Source organism: Camelus bactrianus, chromosome 17 (assembly GCF_048773025.1).
Source record: "Camelus bactrianus isolate YW-2024 breed Bactrian camel chromosome 17, ASM4877302v1, whole genome shotgun sequence".
NCBI lineage: Eukaryota > Metazoa > Chordata > Mammalia > Artiodactyla > Camelidae > Camelus > Camelus bactrianus.
This window is the reverse complement of record NC_133555.1, coordinates 32,539,327-32,560,733: the sequence shown is the minus strand read 5'-3', so window position 1 is coordinate 32,560,733 and position 21,407 is coordinate 32,539,327. Positions and strand designations below refer to the sequence as shown.

The 21,407-nt window shown below is 49.4% G+C and overlaps 2 protein-coding genes across 12 annotated transcripts in view; both read left to right on the top strand.

The window, feature by feature from the left end:
• The window catches only part of RAD54L2 (RAD54 like 2), a 106,907-nt gene extending 92,972 nt beyond the window's left edge, over nt 1–13,935 (top strand). For all 7 annotated transcript variants that reach the window (XM_074344794.1, XM_074344793.1, XM_074344796.1 and 4 more), the window contains 5 exons: nt 174–370; nt 2,935–3,134; nt 4,252–4,341; nt 6,548–6,640; nt 8,044–13,935. In XM_074344794.1, the coding sequence (XP_074200895.1) occupies nt 174–370; nt 2,935–3,134; nt 4,252–4,341; nt 6,548–6,640; nt 8,044–9,038 (1,575 nt within the window). In that variant the 3' untranslated portion in view covers nt 9,039–13,935. The remainder of the gene's footprint in view (nt 1–173; nt 371–2,934; nt 3,135–4,251; nt 4,342–6,547; nt 6,641–8,043) is intronic.
• A 2,326-nt stretch (nt 13,936–16,261) lies between these two features.
• TEX264 (testis expressed 264, ER-phagy receptor) overlaps nt 16,262–21,407 on the top strand; it is a 29,228-nt gene continuing 24,082 nt past the window's right edge. Inside the window, exons 1-3 of one of the 5 annotated variants that reach the window (XM_074344802.1) lie at nt 16,262–16,412; nt 17,377–17,451; nt 19,720–20,011. In XM_074344802.1, coding sequence (XP_074200903.1) covers nt 19,754–20,011 — 258 coding nt within the window. In that variant the 5' untranslated portion in view covers nt 16,262–16,412; nt 17,377–17,451; nt 19,720–19,753. Of the gene's footprint in view, nt 16,413–16,448; nt 16,804–17,084; nt 17,275–17,376; nt 17,452–19,719; nt 20,012–21,407 lie in introns of those variants that run through there. The other 4 variants (XM_010969107.3, XM_010969108.3, XM_045505949.2 and 1 more) reach the window with 4 other exon arrangements.

Sequence of the window (21,407 nt, the reverse complement as noted above, 5' to 3'; positions counted from 1 at the left end):
GAATTTATACTCTTGGCAGAAAGACAGTAAGCCTGCCTGTGTGTCTGTGAGTAGGCTCTTTGCTAAGTGCTGCACACAGCCAGCCCTTTCTTGGTTTTAAAGTAGGCTTGCTGTATGTCAGCCATGTTGGAACGAAGACTGGTAATTAAATCAACATCCTCCTGTGTCCCCAGGAGCCTTTTGAGCATGAGTCATTGCTCCTTAACCGAAAGGATCACAAGCTGACCAAGGCTGAGAAAAAAGCAGCAAAGAAAAGCTACGAGGAAGACAAACGCACTTCAGTTCCATATACCCGCCCATCATACGCTCAGTATTACCCTGCCAGCGACCAGAGCCTGACCAGCATCCCCGCCTTCAGTCAGAGAAACTGGTGAGTCACTGAAAGGGGAGAAACGTCTGCTGCTGGGCCAGGCCCAGACTTTTCAACTGGTCCCTTCTTTAAACAAAGGGAAAGCCTATGACTTGCTCTTTGGCTGCTGTAAACTGACATGTTCTGTTCTTGGATGAGGTGCTGAAGCAGTTCAGCACTCCGAGTGTTTTAAGTGGCTCTGGCTGGAAGAGTGAGCTGCTGGCCTTGTGACTGAGGAGAGTCCTTGTGGATTCCCAGGGAGGTGCAGTTTCCTGTAACACAGACGCCCAGCCCTCCCACATAGCTGCCTCCTACCGTAGCACCTTGGTCCTAGACCTTGCTTAGCAGCGAAGTTCAAGGGTGAAAGCTGGGTCCTCCATAGGTCTTAGATTGTAGACAGGAGATTCTGTTGTTCCTAATGGGATTTCATTCTGTGTCTGTGCCATGTTCCTGAGCAAAAAATCTTTTTCTTGAATACAACGTCTAGAACTGTTCAGAATACAAACAGGATGGAAGCCAATTGCTAAGTGGGGGGGAGAGGCTCTTTGTAATAAATTACAGAATAGTTACCTATGTTTAAAAAAATTTTTTTTCATTTCAACAAAAAGTGCCTTGTAACCCTTACCAGATCAGCTTCCCGAGCTGGTATAGGCACTTTGCATTTTTTCATTGATGATCTTGAATTAAAGATAATTATTTTATTTGAGAGGGATAGATATAAGACTTTTCTTTTGAAGATTCTGTTAAAACAGGAAAAAAAACTTACAAAATGAGCTGCTGCTGCTTTTTTGGGAGGCGGGGGGTTGGGGAGGAGGTAATTAGGTTTATTTATTTATTTTTAGAGGAGGTACTGGATATGAACCCAGGACCTTGTGCATGCTAGGCATGTGCTCTACCACTTGAGCTATACCCTCCCCTGCAAATGAGCTTCTTAAGAAACTGAACCCTTGTAAAATTTTAAATAAGACTAATTTTTAGTGAGTAAACTTGCTACTTTTTATGTACCCTTCAAGTGGAGAATTGCTGTCTTTCAAAGCCTTCACACTTTATTTCTAGGTTGTTTTCTAAGATACTATTGCCTGAGTATGTCCTCTTCTCTTGTCCTGCACCCCTTTTTTCTCTTTTCTGGGCTTTTCCTTGTAGCAGCAGGAATGGAACAAGTCTGAACCCAGTGGGAGAAAAGCCACATGGGGGGAAGATGTGACAAATGGGCTGGGCTGTGAGGAGATGTCAGCTCGTTTTCTGGCCCAGCTCCGGCCCTGTGGGAGGCCTCAGCCTCTCACAGCACTTGATGAGCCATCCCATGATCCTGCTGATTCCCTATCCTTTCTGGGTACAGATGATGAGGCCTTCCCACCCAAATTCCTTACCTTGGCCCCTGCAGTATGGGGCTTGGGCTACCCTTCTGACTTCGTATCCTGAAAAGAATCCCATTGACATCTGAGCAGAGCCTCCAGCTCCTGCAAAGCCACCCTGGACCAACTTTGAGGAGATGGGCCCCAGACCCTGGTGAGCTTGCTGTGTTATCTGGGAATGTGGACATCCACAGGGCCCCAGGAGCTGCCCACAGAGGCTTATAGCAACCGAAGAGCAGTGTGATTGAGGAGTCATGCAGACTGACTCCAACTGCAGGGTGATATATAAAAGTGTGTTCTTTCATGTGCCAGTCTTCTGTCGGATGAGGAAGAACATACCAATCCAAGAGGGTCTCTTTCCTAGGACTAAAGATCAAAAATACAGACTTTAGGGACTTAACTTCAAAAATCTTAAATCAGGAGCTGCTTTCTCAAGGTTGTCGGATCATCTGCTTAAAAGGAAGGTGAAGAGTGAGGAATGCATCACTGACCATAGGAAAACATTTCGGCATGGACATAGTAAGAGGTGCACAACCAGTGCTCAGGTTGGCTGTGGCCATGTACCATTTAGAAGCCCAACTTCTGTGCACACATTTTGGCTGCTGCTGCTTTTGTGATGGCCATGACTAGTGGGTCACTTTGGGGACTGGCCCCAGGAGAAGCCCACTGAAAAGTAATGCAGAGGAGAGAGAGGTGTCTGTATTACTTATTGAATCTTAAGGTTTCAGAGGTTAAAGATGGTTAAAGTTGGACAGACGGTCTCAAGATCACCTGAACATGTGGCATCACATGGCCCTTTTCCCTTGGGTAAGTGGGAAAATTCCACTCATTTGTCTTCAAATTAGCATGCACTGTGTTCTGAAGAACTTTTCCTCCCTTATGGCATCTTTGCCTCTTCCTAACTTCCAAGGACGAATTCCTGATGTATGTAGACAGTCCAGATTCTAGAGGAGCACATGTCACCTCATAGTTCCAAAAAGGTATTATTCCGATGACATCTGATTCTTCTTAGACTCTGAGAGGCCTTATCCCTCACTGTCTCTCTGTCTCAGCCTTGCCTCTAGTCTCCTTTTGAATTTGCCATACCCTGCAGGTTCTTCTGATCCTTCTCTCAGCAGCATTTGAGGCTTTAGAATGGGTTAAGTCTGGACAGGCTCAGCAGTCTTTGCTGAAAGGTAAGTAAGGGCTGTTCTGCCAAACTCTCTTAGTGTGCTTGTCTTTCTCTTCTAGGCAGCCAACCCTGAAGAGTGATGAGAAGCCCGTGGCCAGTGTTCGTCCTGTTCAGTCCACCCCCATCCCCATGATGCCCCGACATGTCCCACTGGGAGGCAGTGTAAGCTCTGCCTCCAGCACCAATCCAGCTATGAACTTCCCAATCAACTACCTGCAGCGTGCGGGAGTCCTTGTGCAGAAAGTGGTCACCACAACAGGTTGGGAGTTTCTGGGTTCTCTTCCCGGGGTGCTGTCCCTTTTAAAATTACTTTGTTCATTCAGGAAGTTTTTATTCAACAATGTTTGCATTCTAGGCCATACTGTATTGGCATTCTTGGTAAAAATGGAGAAAGCAGCAGTCCCTGGTCTTGAAGAATTTGCATTCTAATGAGAAATATCTGAAGAATAATAACTCAGAACTGGTGGGTGGGATGGACTCTGAATACCACAGAGATTGTGGAAATGTCACTGGACATAGAGTTGGTCTTCTGAGAGAGGTTTGAGTGTGTTTGAATCCTGCCTGTCTGTAGGGCCAGCTGGGTATGAAGGACAGCTGTCACCCTTGCTACTTACTTGGAAGACTTGAATGTCGCTTGCTTTTTGCTTTGTGAGTTTAATGTGGACTGAACCTGGTGGGTTTAATGTGGGCCAGTGGTAGGAGGTGGGTAGCCCATCTAACCCTGTAGTTGATTCTGTGATTCAAGGTAATGGGGGAAGGAAAGCATTTCGTGATGCTGTTTTTCATCTTGTTATCTAGAAATATTCATGATAGATACATTTTAATGAAAATACATTAATTGGGTTTTTTGAGTATGAAAATAACACACAGCCATTCTAAAAAAAATTAAAGCAAATAAAAACAAAAAGACAGCCTCTTGTAATCCTGCTTCTTTGCTGATTCTTGAAAGTACTCTTCTCTTCATTCTTTAGTTAGGTATGGAGTAATGCCAGCAAAGAAGAGGATGAGGCCACTTTTGGAGCCTAAAGTGTTATGGAACACATACGTGCAAATAGCTTCAGGAGAAGAAGGGAAAAAGTAGAAATAACCATTTAGCTAAAACTTTTTCTAAGCCAAAAACTCTGATTTTTAAATTAAATCAAGGAAAATTGATCAGAAAGACAGATTTCTAAAAAGTGTCTTGTTTTCATAGTAGTCTTTGTTTAGACAGTTGTGAGAGGTTCTGCTTGCTCCACCTTCCATCGTTCTGACCTTTGCTCCACTGAGACACTTTAGGTAAACCACTGAGGAACAGGGGTAGATGTGGACTTTGCATTTTCTTTTCCTCCTTCAGTCAGGCCCATGTAATCTAAATATGAGATCTGTGTCTTTACTAGATATTGTTATTCCTGGACTCAACAGCTCCACAGATGTACAGGCAAGAATTACTGCTGGTGAGAGCATCCACATCATACGTGGGACAAAAGGTGAGAACCTGACCCAAGAGGCTCATCCCCTACCTTTGGTTGAAAGTGGTGGACTGGGAAGCAGAATAAATACATATGGCTTGAGCTAGAGAGGGCGTAGGAATCATCCTATAAGAGTGTTACATGTTGGAGAAACATAGGAATGATACTTCTAGGAGCTCAGCCAAATTGGGGTGGGCCCAGTGGGTATCTGTCAGTGGCTTAAAAGAAGGGAGTTAGGGTCCCTGCATTCCTTTATTTTGCTGTTGTTTTTATGGAGAATCTTGGAGTGGGTTTGGATAGACAGTGCTTTGTGTTAGTCTCAGCCTATGGATAGTGTCAGCTAGGAATGCCTGGGACAGTCATCCAGTCCTGTACTACTTGTGGCAAGCCCCCATAGACATTTCCTCAGAGCCAGTGTAGTGGCTGGACCAGCCTTGTGGTTCATATTATGACTGCAAAATGTACCTCAGCAAAAGCCATCAGGGAACTTTGAAAAATCAAGGTTTATTACCCACAGGTTCTGAATGGTACATGGTAAACTCGAGGTCCACACAGGAAAGTTGTGGGGAGAGAGAGAAAAAGACTGTGGACCTGGGTCTGTCTTTACTAGGGTCCAAGAATTACATGGCTAGAGTTTCACGGGTTCACTCTATTGGTGAATTTGAAACATAAGAGTGGGAATTAGGGTACGGGAAGGGAAAAGTGGGGTTACTCACGGGTTAGTTATCTAAGTTATCTTGGGCTTTCTAAAGGAGAACTTTTCATGGGTGGGAGCAGCCTGGATCCCTAGTCTAGTAGTTTAGCTAGTACTGTGTCCTAGAGCTGGCAATTTGTTTATCCAAAATGGATGTCTTTGAAATGGATGCCTTGGCAATCAAAAGCTTAATGTCTGGCACTATGCTACACATAGGGAGACCAGAATCTGAGGGAATGAGCTGTGGAATGGGTTATAAACCAACATGTATGTTGTTGTGCCATCTTATCTACTTTCTTAGAGTAGGGTGGAGGTCTCCGACTAGGAAATGTAGTGGTATACCTGGGTTGCATGACAGAATTTTCGAGTGTGGTCATTTAAGAAGTCCACTGCCTCTGGCCTCCTTATGGAGAAAGATGAGATTGCTGGAGGGAGAAATCTGGGCTGGATGGTGTCAGGACTCAGCTGAAGCCTGTCTTTCCTGTCAGCCTCTGCTGTGTGAGGCTCCCCTGAAGTGAGGGTCTTTGTTTAGTAAGGAGAGTTTGCCTTAGCCTCTGTTGGGTTAAAGTACCTTCAGTCTCAGGGAAAAGATGCCATGAAACATATACACACAGAGTATGTCGCATGCAACCCCCTGATGGGGTTCTCCGTAGCCCAGAGCAGGGGTGCAGACTATGGCCCATGGGCCAAATCACACCTGCTTCCTGTGAACCAAGAATGAGTTTTACATTTTCAACCATTTTCAACTGGTTGGAAAAAAAATCAAAAGAATGATATTTTGTGACATGTGAAAACTATGAAATTCACATTTCGTTGTCCATAAAGAAAGCTCTTTGGAGCACAGCTACACCCAGCAGCAGAGCTGAGTAGTTACAACAGAGACATTACAGCCCACAAAACCAAAAATATTTACTAACCGACCCTTTAAGGAAAAGTTTTCGACCTCTGGCCAGGAGACAGCTCTGACATCAAGAGATAGATCAAAAGACATGCCCAAGACCAAGGGAAGGTAGACTAGTGCCGTGTGGGACTAGAATGGCCCGTCTTGAATTATTCCTACCAAGGGAGGGAGGGTGCTGAGGCAGTAAGACTCCCTCCTCCCAAATCAAGAGGAGGACCTGAGCTGGAGTACCTGGTCCACAACAGAGGGAGCCTACTTACTCTCTTTCACAGCACTCTGTTTTATTTCCTCCTGTCCTGCATTTAACCTGTCCTGATGTTTTCTAGTATAATTGTCTGTCTCCTCCTCTGGAGGTTAAGCTCCATGAGACAGGGCCCTTTTCTGTCTTGTGTACTGCAGTGTCTAGAACAGTGTCTGATATATGGTAGTCATGAAATCAGTGTTTGTGAAATAAATGAATAATATTGGGTCCCCAGCTCAGTCACCCCACTCGTTTCAGGGATACTGAGAGAGAGTGTGAGACCTAATATGCAGCTGTTTCCTAACCCACAGTGCCTAGGCCTGGAGTCTCCCAGGGTTGGCTGTATTGCATGTCTGTTCATAACAGTCTTCCTCATGTTTCTTCTTAGGGACATACATCCGCACCAGCGATGGGCGAATCTTTGCTGTCCGGGCGACTGGCAAACCAAAGGCCCCTGAAGATGGTCGGATGGCTGCCTCAGGTATAGTGCCTTCTACTTTCCATTGACCTAGGTGGCATTTTTTTTGGTTTGGTTTGTAATTAATTTATTTTTTGAATAGAGAATGTATACATGGTTCACAATTCAAAGGGGTAAAGTGAAAAGTAAGTTTTTCTTCCCCCACACTCCCAGCCATCCATTGCTTCTCCTGGAGGTGCTACTCCATCCACCTGGAGGTGTTTTTTCCAGAGATACTCTATACAAACACATGGTACAGGGATATGTATGTGCATGTGTGTATGTGTGTATATAAAAAAAACAGTATGTATGTAGATAACTTTTCTTTTAAAACAGATACTTACTATTATCTACTGTTTGCCCTTTTCTTCATTCACTAATGTATCTCAGTGCTTGTTCCTTATCATTTCTTTAGCTATTCCTCAGTGAAGGTTTGCACAGGACACCGTCAGATGGGTATAATAGTGCATTACCAAGTTCCCTGTCCCTGGACATAAATTGTACTTCACCATTCCAATTCTGATTCACAGTCATGTGGGTGTATCTATAGGACAAATTCCTAGAAGTGGGAGTGCCAGGTCAAAGAGTGTATGTGTGGCATATTAACAATGTCAGGAACTCTTGGAAAATTCTCCTCTCTGGGAGTGGTTCTCATTTATCCTCCTATCAGGAGGCATGAGAGCTGGACTGCTTTTATTATGGACATTTTCATACGTGCAGACAAGTTGAAAGAACAGCACTGTGGCACCCACATACTGCACCTGGAGCCAGCGATTGTCCCATTCTCACTAACTTTCTTCTCTCTCTACCTTCCTATTATTTGAACTGTTTGTAAGTTGAAGTCATCATGTCATTTCACCCCTAAATATTTCAGCATACATTGATTAAGATTAAGGACATACTCCTCTGAGTCATAACACCATTATTACACTAAAAAAAAGTTAACAATTGCATCCTACTATCCAGGCCATATTCAGATTTCCCAGTTGTCTCAACCATCTTTCATGGCCATGAATTTTGTTTTGTTTTTAAACTAGGATGGACTGCTTTTTAAATGTCATTTTCCTCTATTCTCCCATCCTGGTCACTAACTGTCTTTGCCTCCAGAAAGAGTCTCACTAAAAGAATGATCTTTTAGCATTTCATATACATTATTTCATAGGATTCACCTTGGTGGAGTTTCATAGATTGGGGAACTGGGGTACAAAGAAGTTGCATGTCTTGTTATGGATAGACTTGTTTCCTCCATCAAAGGATTCCGTTCTTTGTGACTGAGAAAAGTTGACTGGATAATATCATTTGTACATCAAACTATTTGAATTTGGGGGACCATAGGATAGGATTTTTTTTTTTAATGTAATTTTTTCCTATACTCTCTTTCTCTCCCTGGCCATTCTGGTTCTCAGTTACCTACATTTTGTCCCTAGGTTCCCAAGGGCCTTCTCTCGAGTCCACAAGCAACGGCAGACACAGTGCCTCATCACCCAAAGCCCCTGACCCCGAGGGGCTGGCCAGACCCGTCTCTCCAGACAGCCCGGAGATCATCAGTGAGCTCCAGCAGTATGCAGATGTGGCTGCTGCCCGGGAATCCCGTCAGAGTTCCCCAAGCTCCAATGCCGCCCTGCCTGGTCCCCCGGCTCAACTTGTGGACAGCAGTGCTGTTCCTGGGACAGCTCTTGGGACTGAGCCTCGACATGGGGGTCATTGCCTCAATAGTTCCCTCTTGGTAACGGGCCAGCCCTGTGGTGACAGGCACCCAGTGTTGGACTTAAGGGGCCACAAGCGAAAGTTGGCCACACCATCTGCTGCCCAGGAGTCATCCCGCCGGCGGTCCAGGAAGGGCCATCTGCCAGCCCCCGTGCAGCCGTATGAACACGGGTATCCAGTTTCTGGCGGGTTTGCCGTGCCACCCGTCTCCTTAAACCATAACCTCACCCCACCCTTCACCTCCCAGGCTGGGGAGAACTCCCTGTTTATGGGCAGTACCCCCTCCTACTACCAGCTGTCCAATTTGCTGGCAGATGCCCGCCTGGTATTTCCAGTGACTACTGACCCTCTGGTGCCAGGAGGCCCCGTCAGTTCCTCTTCCACGGCTACCTCAGTCACTGCCAGCAACCCCTCTTTCATGCTCAACCCCTCTGTACCAGGGATACTACCCAGCTACTCACTCCCATTCTCACAGCCACTCCTGTCCGAGCCGAGGATGTTTGCGCCTTTTCCTTCCCCTGTCTTGTCCAGCAACCTTTCACGGGGCATGTCTGTCTACCCAGGCTACATGTCCCCACATGCAGGCTACCCCGCTGGTGGCCTCCTCCGGTCCCAGGTGCCTCCATTTGACTCTCATGAGGTTGCCGAAGTGGGGTTCAGCTCCAATGATGATGAGGAAAAGGATGATGATGTGATAGAGGTCACGGGGAAATAGCTGGGGAGCCCCTCTCCACCTCACTCGGGGCCCCTGGCAGGTTGCCCACCAAGATGGAAGGCAGCAATCTGGGCTTTCTGAGAACAGGGCACTAGGCAGGAGGGAAAAGGAAGAAAACGAAGAAGGGTGGCTGGCCATAGGTGGCAGGGCTCTGTTGCTGTTTCTAAGAAAAGAAGCAAAAAAATCCGACAGAGCAGCAATAGTGGGAAATCAGGGACCTAAAACAGGAATGGAGGGGCAAGGTGGCCTGCCTCTTTTCCTGCCTGCCTTGTTTATGCTGTCTGCTTGCTTGCTTGCCCATTTGAGCGTAGAAGCTCATGTCCCATTTCTGTCTTTGGGAACATTCTCTCCCAAGAGAGCTGCCTTACTGGGTGACTTAGCTTGGCCTGGAGAGGGGAGGGGAGGGAGGGAGGGTAAGAAAAGAAGGGTGGGCAGACTGAGATTCCATGTAAGTGGAATCTTTTTAGGGGATGGGAAAGAAGCAGACCAGGTATGTGTGTTAGTGCGTGTGTGTGCTTATGTATGTATGTACGTGTATGTAACAGAGCAGGGGTGATGGTGGGTGGGAAGGGAGGGAGGGGGGACTAAGGGGGAAACTAAGAAATGAATTTACCTTTTTAAAAATGGAAATCAGAGTGTGGTGGTTCTTGGCAACTATTAGGATGAACATCAGGGTGAGCCCAGGAGAAGAGCCATGGAAACCACAAGTTTCCTTCTAGTTGGGTGCAGACAAGGCCCAGCTAACCCAAGTCCCTGGTTTTCAGAGCCACATTTGTTTTTAAGTTTGGGGGAAATTATGAGAGAAAACGGGCATTACCAATCTCTGTCTCTTTCCCCAGTGGCTGTCTCTGAGCAGATCTCCCTTACCAGGGCATGCGATTGTCTGTGTGCAGAGGCTGGGAGGGAGAAGCACTGTGGTGTATGAGTGAGAGGTCATGGAGTTGTGGCCAGAAAAGACATTCTTCACAAGGATGGAACTGAGCCCCCAGCTACCTGTCCTGGAGGCCTTTCCTTTCCTTTCCTTCCCCATAAGAGAGCTCCATGTTAATTTATTTCTTACGGGCAATTATTTATTATTTGGACTTTTCATGTGTCTTGGTTCTTTTTGGGGGGTGGGTGGGAGGGGGAGTTAGGGTAAAGAGGGTAGGAGATGGGAAGGGAAATTTTCAGATATCCCAGACCCCATAGCTGCTGGTGAGTAAATCCTGGGTGGATGGTGAATTGACCAAGGAAAGAGAGTTCAGTTTGACCAAGGTTTATTAAAGAACTATGTTTTCAGGAAATGGCCTCTCAGGAAGATCAGGGAATCCTGTGACTGGATAGTTGGTGAGGGTGAGACTCATTCCACAGTGATTGAAACTTAGCATCATGGAGTTTGCAGTTGGAAAGTGACCCCAAATTTGGAGCTGTGTCCTCCTGGGATGACTTCAGAGGCAGGCTTTCTATGCTGAATAGTGAAAGCTGTGTATAGGTGGCTGCTGGGTTGAGGAAACAGACTACTGATTTCCTATTGGAAAGTGTCTGGGCTTCCCCAGCCTGTCAGATAGATGCTCAGTGTGGGCCTGGTGTCTGCTACCTCCATCCTCTTCGAAGGAACATGGAGGAGCCCTTCCTCTGTAGGAGCCTTAAATCATTTTAAAAGAACACATCAGTCATTGTGGGTCTCCCCTTTCTTGTTGCCAGTGCTGGGGGTGGGGGCAGGGGGCATCTAGTCTTTAAGCATAAACACTGGCTGTCTTCCTATTGGCTTTTCCCCTCACTGCTACTGAGACCTTGCTAGGAAGTTCTTTATGATGAACAAACCCTGTATGGCTTTAGCGCTTTACCACCTACACATGGGTCCCTCCTCACTGGGCAGCTGCTGCACCTGCCTCTTCCCAGCCCTGGAAGCAGCTTGGCCAGCTCACCCCTAGTAAGTAGCTGCTTCTGCAACTCTTCTGATCAGCCCATCTCCCCTGTTGGAAGGCCTTAGCGCACTCTGGATGTTATCCCCAGAGAAGAGACGGAGATGGCTGATGGCGGTGTGTGTGTGCTGTCCAGTTACACAAAAAGTGGAACTTAAGGAGCTTTCTTTCTCTGTTTTCATAAGCACCCTTCAGACACTTAACTCTCCTACTCATAGAAGCCTTAGACCTACAATTTAGCTATGCAAGTTATTTTAATAATTTTAAAACAGCAGTTACAACCAGTGCTTTCTCTTCCAGATGCATCCCAAGAATGAATGGTGAAGGGACTCAGCTGGCATGGGCTCTCTGGTTGAGGCTGGTGCAGTAGGAGTAAGCTAGCCTGGATCTCCAATTTGCAGAGCACAGTCACAACCTGAGCTACTGATGCCTCTAAGGCCCCAGAGCACTGGGATCCCAGAGACGTGTATGTGTGTGTGTTTGTGTGTGTGTTTAGGGAAGAAGGGGGTATTTCTGTGTTTACCTCTAGGAAATCACAGTAGCAGGCTTTGAGAATCCAGAAACTATCCCAGCAAGGAATTGAAACCAGTCACTAGAGGGATAGGCTTTTGAAGGCACTGGGAAGTGAATTGATATTCTGAGAGGCCGCCCGTGCCTGCTCTCTACCCAGTAGTTCCACAGCCTGGGTCTTGCTTCAACTCAGGAGAGGCCATAGTTTTGGGAGGCTGACCTGACTAGACAAGGCTTTCTTTGATATGTGCAGCTTATGTTGTGTAAGGGGGTAGGGTGGAATCATGGGAAATTAGAGTGCTACTGGTTCCATGGTTTGCTTCTTTTCTTTTTTCTTTTTTTTTTTTTTTCCAAATGAACCTGAAAACACTTTTGTGACTTTTCTGCTGTCTCTTTGTATGTGCTGGTAGACAAGCGTGCATGCACATCAAACATGAGCATATGTAGGAAGGAAGCAGGAAATGTCTCAGAGTCTGAGAGCCGTATTTTACAGTTTCTTTGATCAGAGACACTTGGTGGTGGCCTCCACCCACCATCCGAGCCTGAGTAAGGGAAGGATGGTGACATGAGGGAGAGCAGAAGATCAGACTTAGGTATTTTCCCTCACTATTGTCTTCCACAGAATGTTTTCAAGGTCCTCTCAAGCCCCATCTGTTTGGTTTAGCCTAAATCCTCGACCTAGGGAATATAGTACTATTTAATGATTCAGGATTACCATTTGTAGCAATGCTTGATTTCCTTTTGTCAGTATCTTCGTAGGTAAAAATTGAAGAGAGACAAATTAGCTTAATTTAAGTGAGAAAGTAAATGAACCATGTTGGATACAGATCTGTTTTTTCACATTAGATATCTGCAAAGTTCTCACCCCCTTGTGTTATGCTTCTTAAGCATCTATCTTAAGCATCTTGTGACTTAAGAATAACTCTGGTCCTTGGAACTCTCTTCCCTAGGAATTCGTGTGTGGAATCTCTATGTACTTGTGATTCACAACTAAATATGAAATTTTCCCACTCCAGAGCATGAAGCAAATAGTTGGGGTAACATTTTGCCGATAGGTTGAAAACACTCAACTATACTTTAGCAATCTGGGTGGGACTGTCACTCCCAAAGCTGTTGCCAGAGCAAGTTCCTCTGCTTCAGTCTGTTCATGCCTGGCATTGCACTGGAACTGAATCCTCATCCCATGGGGAAGGTCTTCTGGGGCTTTACATTCCTTGTTCCTAGTGTTCCTGGCCATGACCCCCTTGTGCCTCCCAGTCCCCTGTGATTCCACAAAGGACCAGTCTCCTTTCTGAGCTGTGGCCTCCTGTGCATCCAGCTAGGTGGCTCTTTCCCCTCCAGAACTCCTGAGAGAAGAGCTCTTTCCCTCACTGGACCTCCAGGAGACTTTCTGGCCCCCTGCTGACTGTTCCCAAGAAATCCTCACCTCAAGGTCTGTCTGAGAATGCTACACTCTCCATCAGACTCGACTCCATTCCCCTCCTCCTTACTCTTGTCTTCTGCCCTGTGTATTCTGCTGTGATCCCTTAATGTCTATTCTGTGCCACTAACTTGGCCTTAGGCCTTTTATGAATACCCAAGTCTTACAATGAATTTCCTGAGCAGGCAGTGTCCAACTTCTTTGCTCTTCAGGGACCTGAATCTGTTCCTTTTCTCTCTCATAGGTCTGTTTGCCACAGTAATCTAGTGCATTGGGGAGAGGTAGCTAGACAGGCTGCAGAGTCTAGTGCCGGGGGCTGGGGGAGATTTGGGTGCTCTCTTACCACTACTGGGATGATACTCAGAAGAGAGGGGACCTCATACTGTGACCTGACCCAGGACCCTCCCTTGGAAGAGAGCTCAGCCCAGGTTTGTGTGTGTGTATATGTGTGTGTGTGTGTGTGTGTGTGTGTGTGTGTGTGCGCGTGCACATGCTTGCTCATGTGCACATGGGTGTAAACTGACTGTTATCTGGTTATGTTACTCAGGGTGGGCTGGGGACTCACCGGAAGAATCCGCTCAGCTTGCCCGAGACTGTTTTTTTTCTTGTACCCTCTCCAGAAGGGTCGGGGGAAGAGGGTCCAGGTGGGTTGAGGGGGTCGCAATGGATAACCACTAAGGCCACACTGCTGCCAGGAGGAGTGGGGGGAGATGAGGTGGCCCCAGGGACCTGGCACCTGGCTTTGGTTTTCCGTCTTCTTTCCTCAGGACGCCCCCTGAGGCCTGGGACTTGCCCCTGACTTTGAGGATCATCTGCGGCTGGGTGCTCCAGCTGCTGGTGTGATCATGGGCTTCCCTCCTCTCAGCAGGGCAGGTGCTCCTGCCCCAGAGACTGGGCAACTGGCTGTTTCTATGACGTATTTATTTTTACTTGTGTTTCATGTCACTTTTTTAAAAAAGCAAACAGAACAATTGTAAGTCAGTATAACTGCCTATCAGTTTTCTTTATTTCTCTTTTTGTAAAATAAAATTTAAACTGATCAAACTGTTGTTTGATCAAGGAATTGTCTGAACAGCTGTTTGGCTGGGTGGTGGTGAAAGGGAGCATAGTGGATGCTGGGATGACACCTGTGGGGTAGAGGGTAGGAACAGAGGACAGATTGCTGGCAGGCTTTTTTTATGCAGTAGGGTTCACTAGGCTTTTTCTGCCTTTGCTCACTTGAAGAGGACTTCATTTCCTGGCTCTAGAGGAAACAGCGAAGCTGACTCAAGAATGGCTTGAGGCTAGCTGGTCCTGAGTCATGGCAAGTCCTGCAGGGCCAGCCCTAACTAGGCTGTGAGTGGCCAGGGATTTGGGCACAGCATCAGTGCCTTCAGAGGGTCTTCTTCAAAGGGAGATGGCTGGTGGCAGGGTTTGCAGAGCACCTTACACTGCATACTGCATGTGTGCTCTCCGTTTATCATCTGAGTTAGAGGATCTAACCACCGCCTCGAAGAGAAATACCAAGGGCTTTGGAACATGAGAAGATAGGGGAAGGAGGGGACCGTCTACACTTGGGTTTCCAAGCTTGGTCCCTTTAAGGGGAAGAGCCCTGGGGAAACATCCTCTGAAAATTTACTAGGAGAATTAAAGAGCCTGTGTAGGGATTCCTTGGACAGAGGAAGGCAGGAGGAGACAGAGGCCAAATTTGGACTCATGAGAGGAGAAAATGTGTGTTAGGAGATAGGAGTGGGAGTTGAGCATGGGTGAGGCAGCTAGGAGATGGAGTCTGCTCAAACTTGCCGCAAGGGGGAGAGGACAGTGCCTGAGCTACTTCCTCCTTGTGGCTAGTGGAGGCCTTGCTGGGATCCTACCAAGGGTGGGGCTTGCTTTGTTGGGAGCAGCCTGCAGTGAAGCCAGGGAGGCTGATGGCTGCAGCCTCAGTCACTGGCCAACTTTTATTTCACCACAGAGATGCTGGGGCTCCTAAGGCACACCCTGAACTCTGACGTGGGGCTCTGTAGTTCCCCAACCAAGCTAAAGGAAGTGAGCAGAGAGAACAAGATGAGGAAAGGGCAGCTCCAGACAACAGTTTCCTGGGAGAAGCTCATCAGGTTTTGAGAAGCAAAACTGACCATTCAGAAGCTGTCTGTCTCCGAGGGCACTGGCCCTTCCTTGTCTCACAGGAAATGCTTCCAAGTGTGGTGCAAATGCCAGTCCACTTGCCTGGGGCACCCAGATGATTTGATCATGTGCCTAATGTTTCTCAGCAGAATGGAATTGCTACAACCCTGCCAGCCCAGTCCTGAGTGCCTGTGAGGGGTCAGCTACCCTTTCTGCTAGTTGGCCCAGAGCCCTGTGGGTGAGGTTTAATCTTCCCTGCCTGTGGACAGAACAATGTGAAGCAGAAGGAAAGGAAACCAGGATTGCAAGTGCCTCTGTGTGCCTAGTCTGTCCTTTGCTAGTACAGTAATGGATCCACAATAAGATGATTCTCCTCCCAAACATCTATCCTCCATGTGAGGAAAACCAAATTAGCTCTTGGCCCAGCTTGTCTAGTGGCCAAGCTTATGAGCATAGTTGTCCCCTCCCCTAACCCCTCCACTGCAAGATTGGACCTCTTAGGAGGACGAGGTTTTATCTCAGGGGCTCTAGAAGAGTGCTTTGTTGTTTGTAGATCCTCAGAAATATGAGCTGAAGATCAACCTGTCTTCAAGGAGTTTACACTTGACCTGGGGTTACGTTAAGCTAGAAGGGCAGACTAGCCTCCCCCAGCCACGTGTAGGGCACTGAAGGGGGAGCCTGAAAGGAGAGCGAAGTTCACGTGGTGAGCTCCAGGAGGGCGGGGCCTTGGTTTTGTTCAATTAGTATCTCCACCCTTCAGAACCGTCCTAGCAGGGAGTGGTACTCAATAAAAGTTGGATGGATGAATAATCACCCTTGTGCTCTGGTTGGGGGGCCAGGAAGGGAGGAGGTGGCGGTGGAGGATTGGAGGCAGGAAGCTGATATTTGCACTGTCCGGAGATTGGATCCAGTTTTTTCCCTGAGCCTCAGCTGTAAAATGGGAGCAAGTGGCCTTGCCTGGCTGGGTTCCCAGGTCTGTCACGAAGCCTCAAGTGAAAGAAAGTGGCATTACCCAGGATAACGCTCCTCTCCGGTGCCGCCTTCCAGGACTCCAGACTGGCTCTCTACTGCGGGCCACCAAGCCCACTTTCCCCCACACCTGGGGCCGGGCAGTCATGGTGCGCTCGACAACCAAGATGCTAAGGGTTGTTGCTAAGTCACCCTTGGCAACCCAATAATTTGTGAGAGGCAGGAAGGTGCCGCGTGGGCTCCTCCCTGGACAGCTCCAGGGAGTAGGCGCGGGTTCGTCGCCATGGATACGGGGCGGGGCGGGGCGGGCCTCTGCCCTACCGGTCCCGCGCGCACGCGCCCACAGCCACGGCCACGTCCTGCCGCTAGAGGGGGCGGGGCGAGCGTGCGCAGCGGGCGCGCGCAGGCTCCGCGACTGAGCCTGGAACCGCGTGCGCAGATCGGCGTTCGCGGCTGGCGGCCGCTGAGGTGAGGGCTGGGCGCTAGAGGTGTTCCCGCCGGGGTGGCTCTAGGCGCGCCGAGGGCCTGGGACCTCCGTCCGCCCCAGCAACTCAAGGCCGCCGCGTCTCCACTGTGACCCCCGCGGCCCAGCCAACCTTTGCATCTCTTCTCGCCCACAGCTGGCCCTGGCTGGGTTCAAGGGCCCGAACGCGACCTTGGACCAGTCCTGCCAGCCGGGTCCCCTTCTGCCTCGGCCACGGGTGACGGGCACACCCAGAGGCAGTGGAGCCTGTGGCGGGCGAGGGGGCGGGGGGCACGACGACGGAGGCCAGAACCGCACTTTTAACTGCACCCCGGTTTCCTGAGGACGCGCCTCGCAGCTGTGGCTGCAAAGTTTAGCTTCCTTTAAGTTGCCGAGGTGCGCGGGGCCCCGTGAAGTCGTAGTTGAAAAGAAAAGGGCGTGGGTAAATAGGCGAGGCGAGGGTGAGCAGGGGCTGGAAGCCGAGAGTGAGGATGAAGAATGGAGGCAGCGTCCCTTCCTCCGGGCGTGGGCCCCTCGAGCCCCCAAGTCTTCCCGCGCCCAGCACGCGCTGAAGTTTTGCCTGCGGCAGGGCCCTTTAAGGGCCCTCCCGGCCTCCGCGACGCACGTGAGCTGCCTCAGGAAGCCTGCGCGGGGCAGCCTGGGCTTCTGACCGAGGAGAAACCGAGGCCGGAGAGGTTATCAGCCTGTCCAGGATCAGGGCCAGATGCAGTGGCTGGAGCCTTCCAGGAAGAGGGCTCTCCAAGAACAGGGACATGGATAGGGCTCTAATGAAGAGCTGACATTTTGAGACAGAGTTTGGCTTCTGGTTTCCCTAAGAGGTCTGAGGACTGGGAGGTGCAACCTGTGGTGAGGAGAGAATTCTTGTAGAGAGGGGCCTGGGCTTTCCCTGAAAGAGGATCAGTCAGGGCACGGTTCCCGGCTCAGTGGTTATTTTCTTTCTGCCCCCAGCCCTGGAGCACTTGGAGCATTTGGTCCTTGCCGCCTGGATGCCATGAGTTGCTAAAAGTGAGCCTGGCTTTAGAGGTGAGCTTCCCCAGCCCTTCTCCTTCCCTTTCTCTTGAGTACTGGGAAATTCACGTAGCCCTGCCTACTAACAGTGCTGACCAAAGCTCTGGGGCCCTCAGGTACATTTCCCTCCTTTTCTGAGCAGTTTAGCAGGTGAGAGGAGGAGAAAGGTGGGAACTAAGCTCCTTTGAGTGGACAGGAAGTGTGCAGCTGAGAGAATGGGGGTAGGTTAAGGTGAGGGGTGGTCAGTCCCAAGACAAGTGGGAGACTTAGATGCTGAGAGCTTCCAGCTGAAAGCTATGGGTTCAGAGATGTCCATAAAAACTTGGACTGTTCTGGAAGCCCTGTCACCAGGGAGGAGAGAGAAAGTGGAAATGGCAGCCTGGAATCAGACTCCCTGGATTCCCATTGCCTGCATTTTGTCCAGGTGGCTCTGTTTGGTACCTGTGTGACCTTGGGCAGGTCTCTTAACCTCTAACCATTTGCTTTCTGATCCACATCCACCTTGTGATGATTAATGAAATAGCTCTGTTTCAACATTGAGACAGTGCCTGGCATATAGTAAATACCCAATGACAGATTTATCATCATCATTATCATCAAAGAAAACAAGAGTGAAAGTAACTGAAGGCAACATGAGTAGGACATGGAATGCATCCAAAAAAGTGCAACTATTGGGCAGGAACACGGATGAGTGAGAAGAGGCGGCTCAATGTCATGACGCTATAGGTTTAGGCATTTATTTTGCTTTTTGTAACACAAATACTGTGTGCACGTTGACTCCAAAGACAATTTTTCAGCAAAAAAATTTGATACCCAGAACCCATAGGGAACAAATTATTCCACAGAGCCAAGTTTTCCATAGGGCTGAAGTGCTGGCTTTCAACTCCTAAACCTTTTAAATTTTAAATACTTGGGGTGGGAATGTTCCTCCAGTGGGTCACATGCTTCCATTCCTCTGTAAACATTCTTCCCTGTGGTATGATTTTTTTTTCCCTCCTTGGGTGACTCAGGTCATACCCTGTGTATAAGAGGGTTAGGCTTCTGGCCCTAAGTTTCACAGAGGGCCCGATGGTCTGTCTTGAATGGCTCACACACCATCCTCTGTGTTGTGTCCCTAGGCCTGCTCTTGGATAGCTTCTCTGCTTCTAATTTTTTCCCCTGAAACAAGTGTCTTTTTTTTGCTTATACCATGCAAATAGGAATAGGGAAAGGCCAATGGGGAAGAGGGAAAATTGCCAAATACATGATATACACAAAAAGAAAAAAAACCTCTGCCCCCCAACCCACCCCAGGATGCCTTTCTGTGAACTACCTAGTACGAGTGGTCAGGTGGGGAGATCAAGACCATGAAAACTAAATTCCAAACACCCGGAGATGTTGGGGAGAAGGGAAGGAAGGGGGAGGGACAGGGCAGCAAGTGGGCCCTAGGTGTGGCTACCCCTAGGCCAGCACCCCTCCCCCGTGGGATGAAATGCTCAGGGGTGAGTGACTCTCATGCTTCCCATTGTGTATCTCTACTTCTAGCAGTCTTTTCCCCTTCCTAGCAGTTTCTAGTCTATGGGCTGGAAAAGCAAGATAGAACTTGTTAGCACTGGCAGCTAGCTCAAGTCTGGACTTTGTTCCGCCTGCTCAGGCTGTTTTGATCTGGTCTCTCCTCTGGTTCTGGATGGGTGAGCTTACTGGGTAGCAATATTCCATGGGCCAGATGTCCTTAGCCAAGGAGGATTTCTTATGAGAGTCTCTTCCTCTGGCACATTTTCCTCCTGAGGTTTTGTTCTTCATGGTTTCCCTGTTTTTAAATAAGTATTTGGACCCTGTGCTTGCCTGTCCTTCCTCTGGCAGTGGTCCATGAGGCTTGGGGAGGCTGGGCAGGCAGTGTGGCTCAATTGTGGTAAGGAAGAGGCAGTGTGGGGAAAAGGCAAGCTTGCTAACGTCTGGCCCATCAGGGGAGCCTGGTTAGGGCCAGGAATATGTCCCTGGTTGACAGGCTTCTGTGCCTCTCTCTGACTCAGTTTCCCCCAGGTGTGACCAAGGCTGCCAGCTGACAGAGCTGCTCTGAGAGCCCCAACAATTATGATTGAGAAATAAAGAGGCTTGTGGCTACAGTCATCCTTTGTAGCTCCCTTCTAGGTCACTCTGTGTGTAAACACCTCTGGCCCCTCCCTCTCCTGGGTCAGAGCACCCAAGGCAGGGCTGAGGTTGAGCCAGAACTGGCTGGCGGGCAGGTGGGCACGTTGGTCAGATCTGGCTACCAGCCTCCTCTCCCTTCTGTCTCCTTTGCAGCTGCCTTGGGGTGCGGCGTGGGGGGCACAGAGCCATGTCGGACCTGCTACTCCTGGGCCTGATTGGGTGCCTGACGCTGCTGCTGCTGCTGACTCTGCTGGCCTTTGCTGGGTACTCAGGGCTACTGGCTGGGGTGGCAGTGAGTGCTGGCTCACCTCCCATCCGCAACGTCACCGTGGCCTACAAGTTCCACATGGGGCCCTATGGTGAGACCGGGCGGCTTTTCACAGAGAGCTGCAGCGTCTCCCCCAAGCTCCGCTCCATTGCCGTCTACTATGACAACCCCCATCTGGTAAGGAGCCTCTTGTGCCCTGGGTGGGGTTCTGCCCCATGGACAGACATGAGGCAGGGCTTGTTGGGTTTTGGTTTCTAAGAAGGGCTGGGAAAATGTTTGAGCTGGCCCTGCAGACCACCTCCTCTCTGAGCTTAAAGCTCCTTCCAGATTTAGTCTGGACTTCTGCTCCAGGCATCCATATGCTGGCTTTTTGTTTGTCCAGATCTGATTCCCCTGGCTCATGGCTACCCATGGACTTCTGAGTGCAGGGGGCCACACCATTGTGAGTCCCTAGCCTCTACTGGGGCTTTGGTCTATTGCCTCCTCTTCTCGCTCTCCGTCCCTCTTCCAGCCCTATCTGAGGCCAGCGCTCTAAGGCCAGGCCATTCCGATTCCGCCCTATCTTTGAGGTCCTATCTTGTTCCTGTGCCTTCCCTCTTTCAGCTCTCCTACTAAAAGAAGGTGGAATCCCACCTCTCCAACCATTGTGGTGTCCCCTGGCCCTGTGGTATGGCATTTCTTTGGATATCAAGCTGCCTGGTTAGGATAGGGCCTGGGGGGGCAAGTGGAGCCAGGTGAGCTGTCCAGGATGCTAGGGTCAGAGACTAACCTGGTGTCCCTGGCATCCTGTGGGTGCATGGCTGTGCTTACAGCCTGTGGTGACTCAGGACTCACCAATGTGGCCTCCTGCCATGTCATGCGATGGTGCTGCCCACAGCTGCATGGGCTGGCAGCTCTGCCAAGAGTCCTGCGACCTCTAGTGCAAGCATTGGGAATCCCCAGCTCTGTTCTCTTGCCCTAGAGAGCTCAAGTGGGCAAGGCCTATAGCCTACACACTGTCTGCTGACCGGGCCTTGTTGGGGTGCTCTGTTGAAACAAAGGTGTGTTCACTCCCTCTCTGTGCAAGGTTCTTCTTGACACCTGCACTCTGGAGATGAACAGACTGGCCCTGCCCTCAAGAAGCTTTGTGTGGTTGGCAAGTCATCCCTACATAAATGAATCTCCAGCAGGGCACTGTGCTCAGTGCCCACAGAGCTTTGAGCTGTGGGTTTTCAGAGCATGCCTCCAGCCTGCTGGGGAGGCTCAGGGAGGAAGTCTTCTGCCATGGATAGAATTTTGCTCTCCTGGGAAGGGCCTCCTGCCTAAGGGAACTACAGCTGTGCAGGCCTACAGACATAAGGTGACAGGGGAAGTGTGTCCAGTGGACACATGATGAGGGGAGAAAGAGGTAGAAGGGTTTGCTGGCCGAGGCAGTGGGTGGTACAGTAGGCTGGGAGGAAGGGTGCAGCACAGTTTGCCACCTGCAGTTCAGGAAACTACGGGATAGCAGGTGGAGGAGGGAAAGAGTTGAGGCAGGGGGCCATTGCAGACATTGAGCTGGGCTTAGGTGAGCGGTGACCTGGCCTGGATGAGG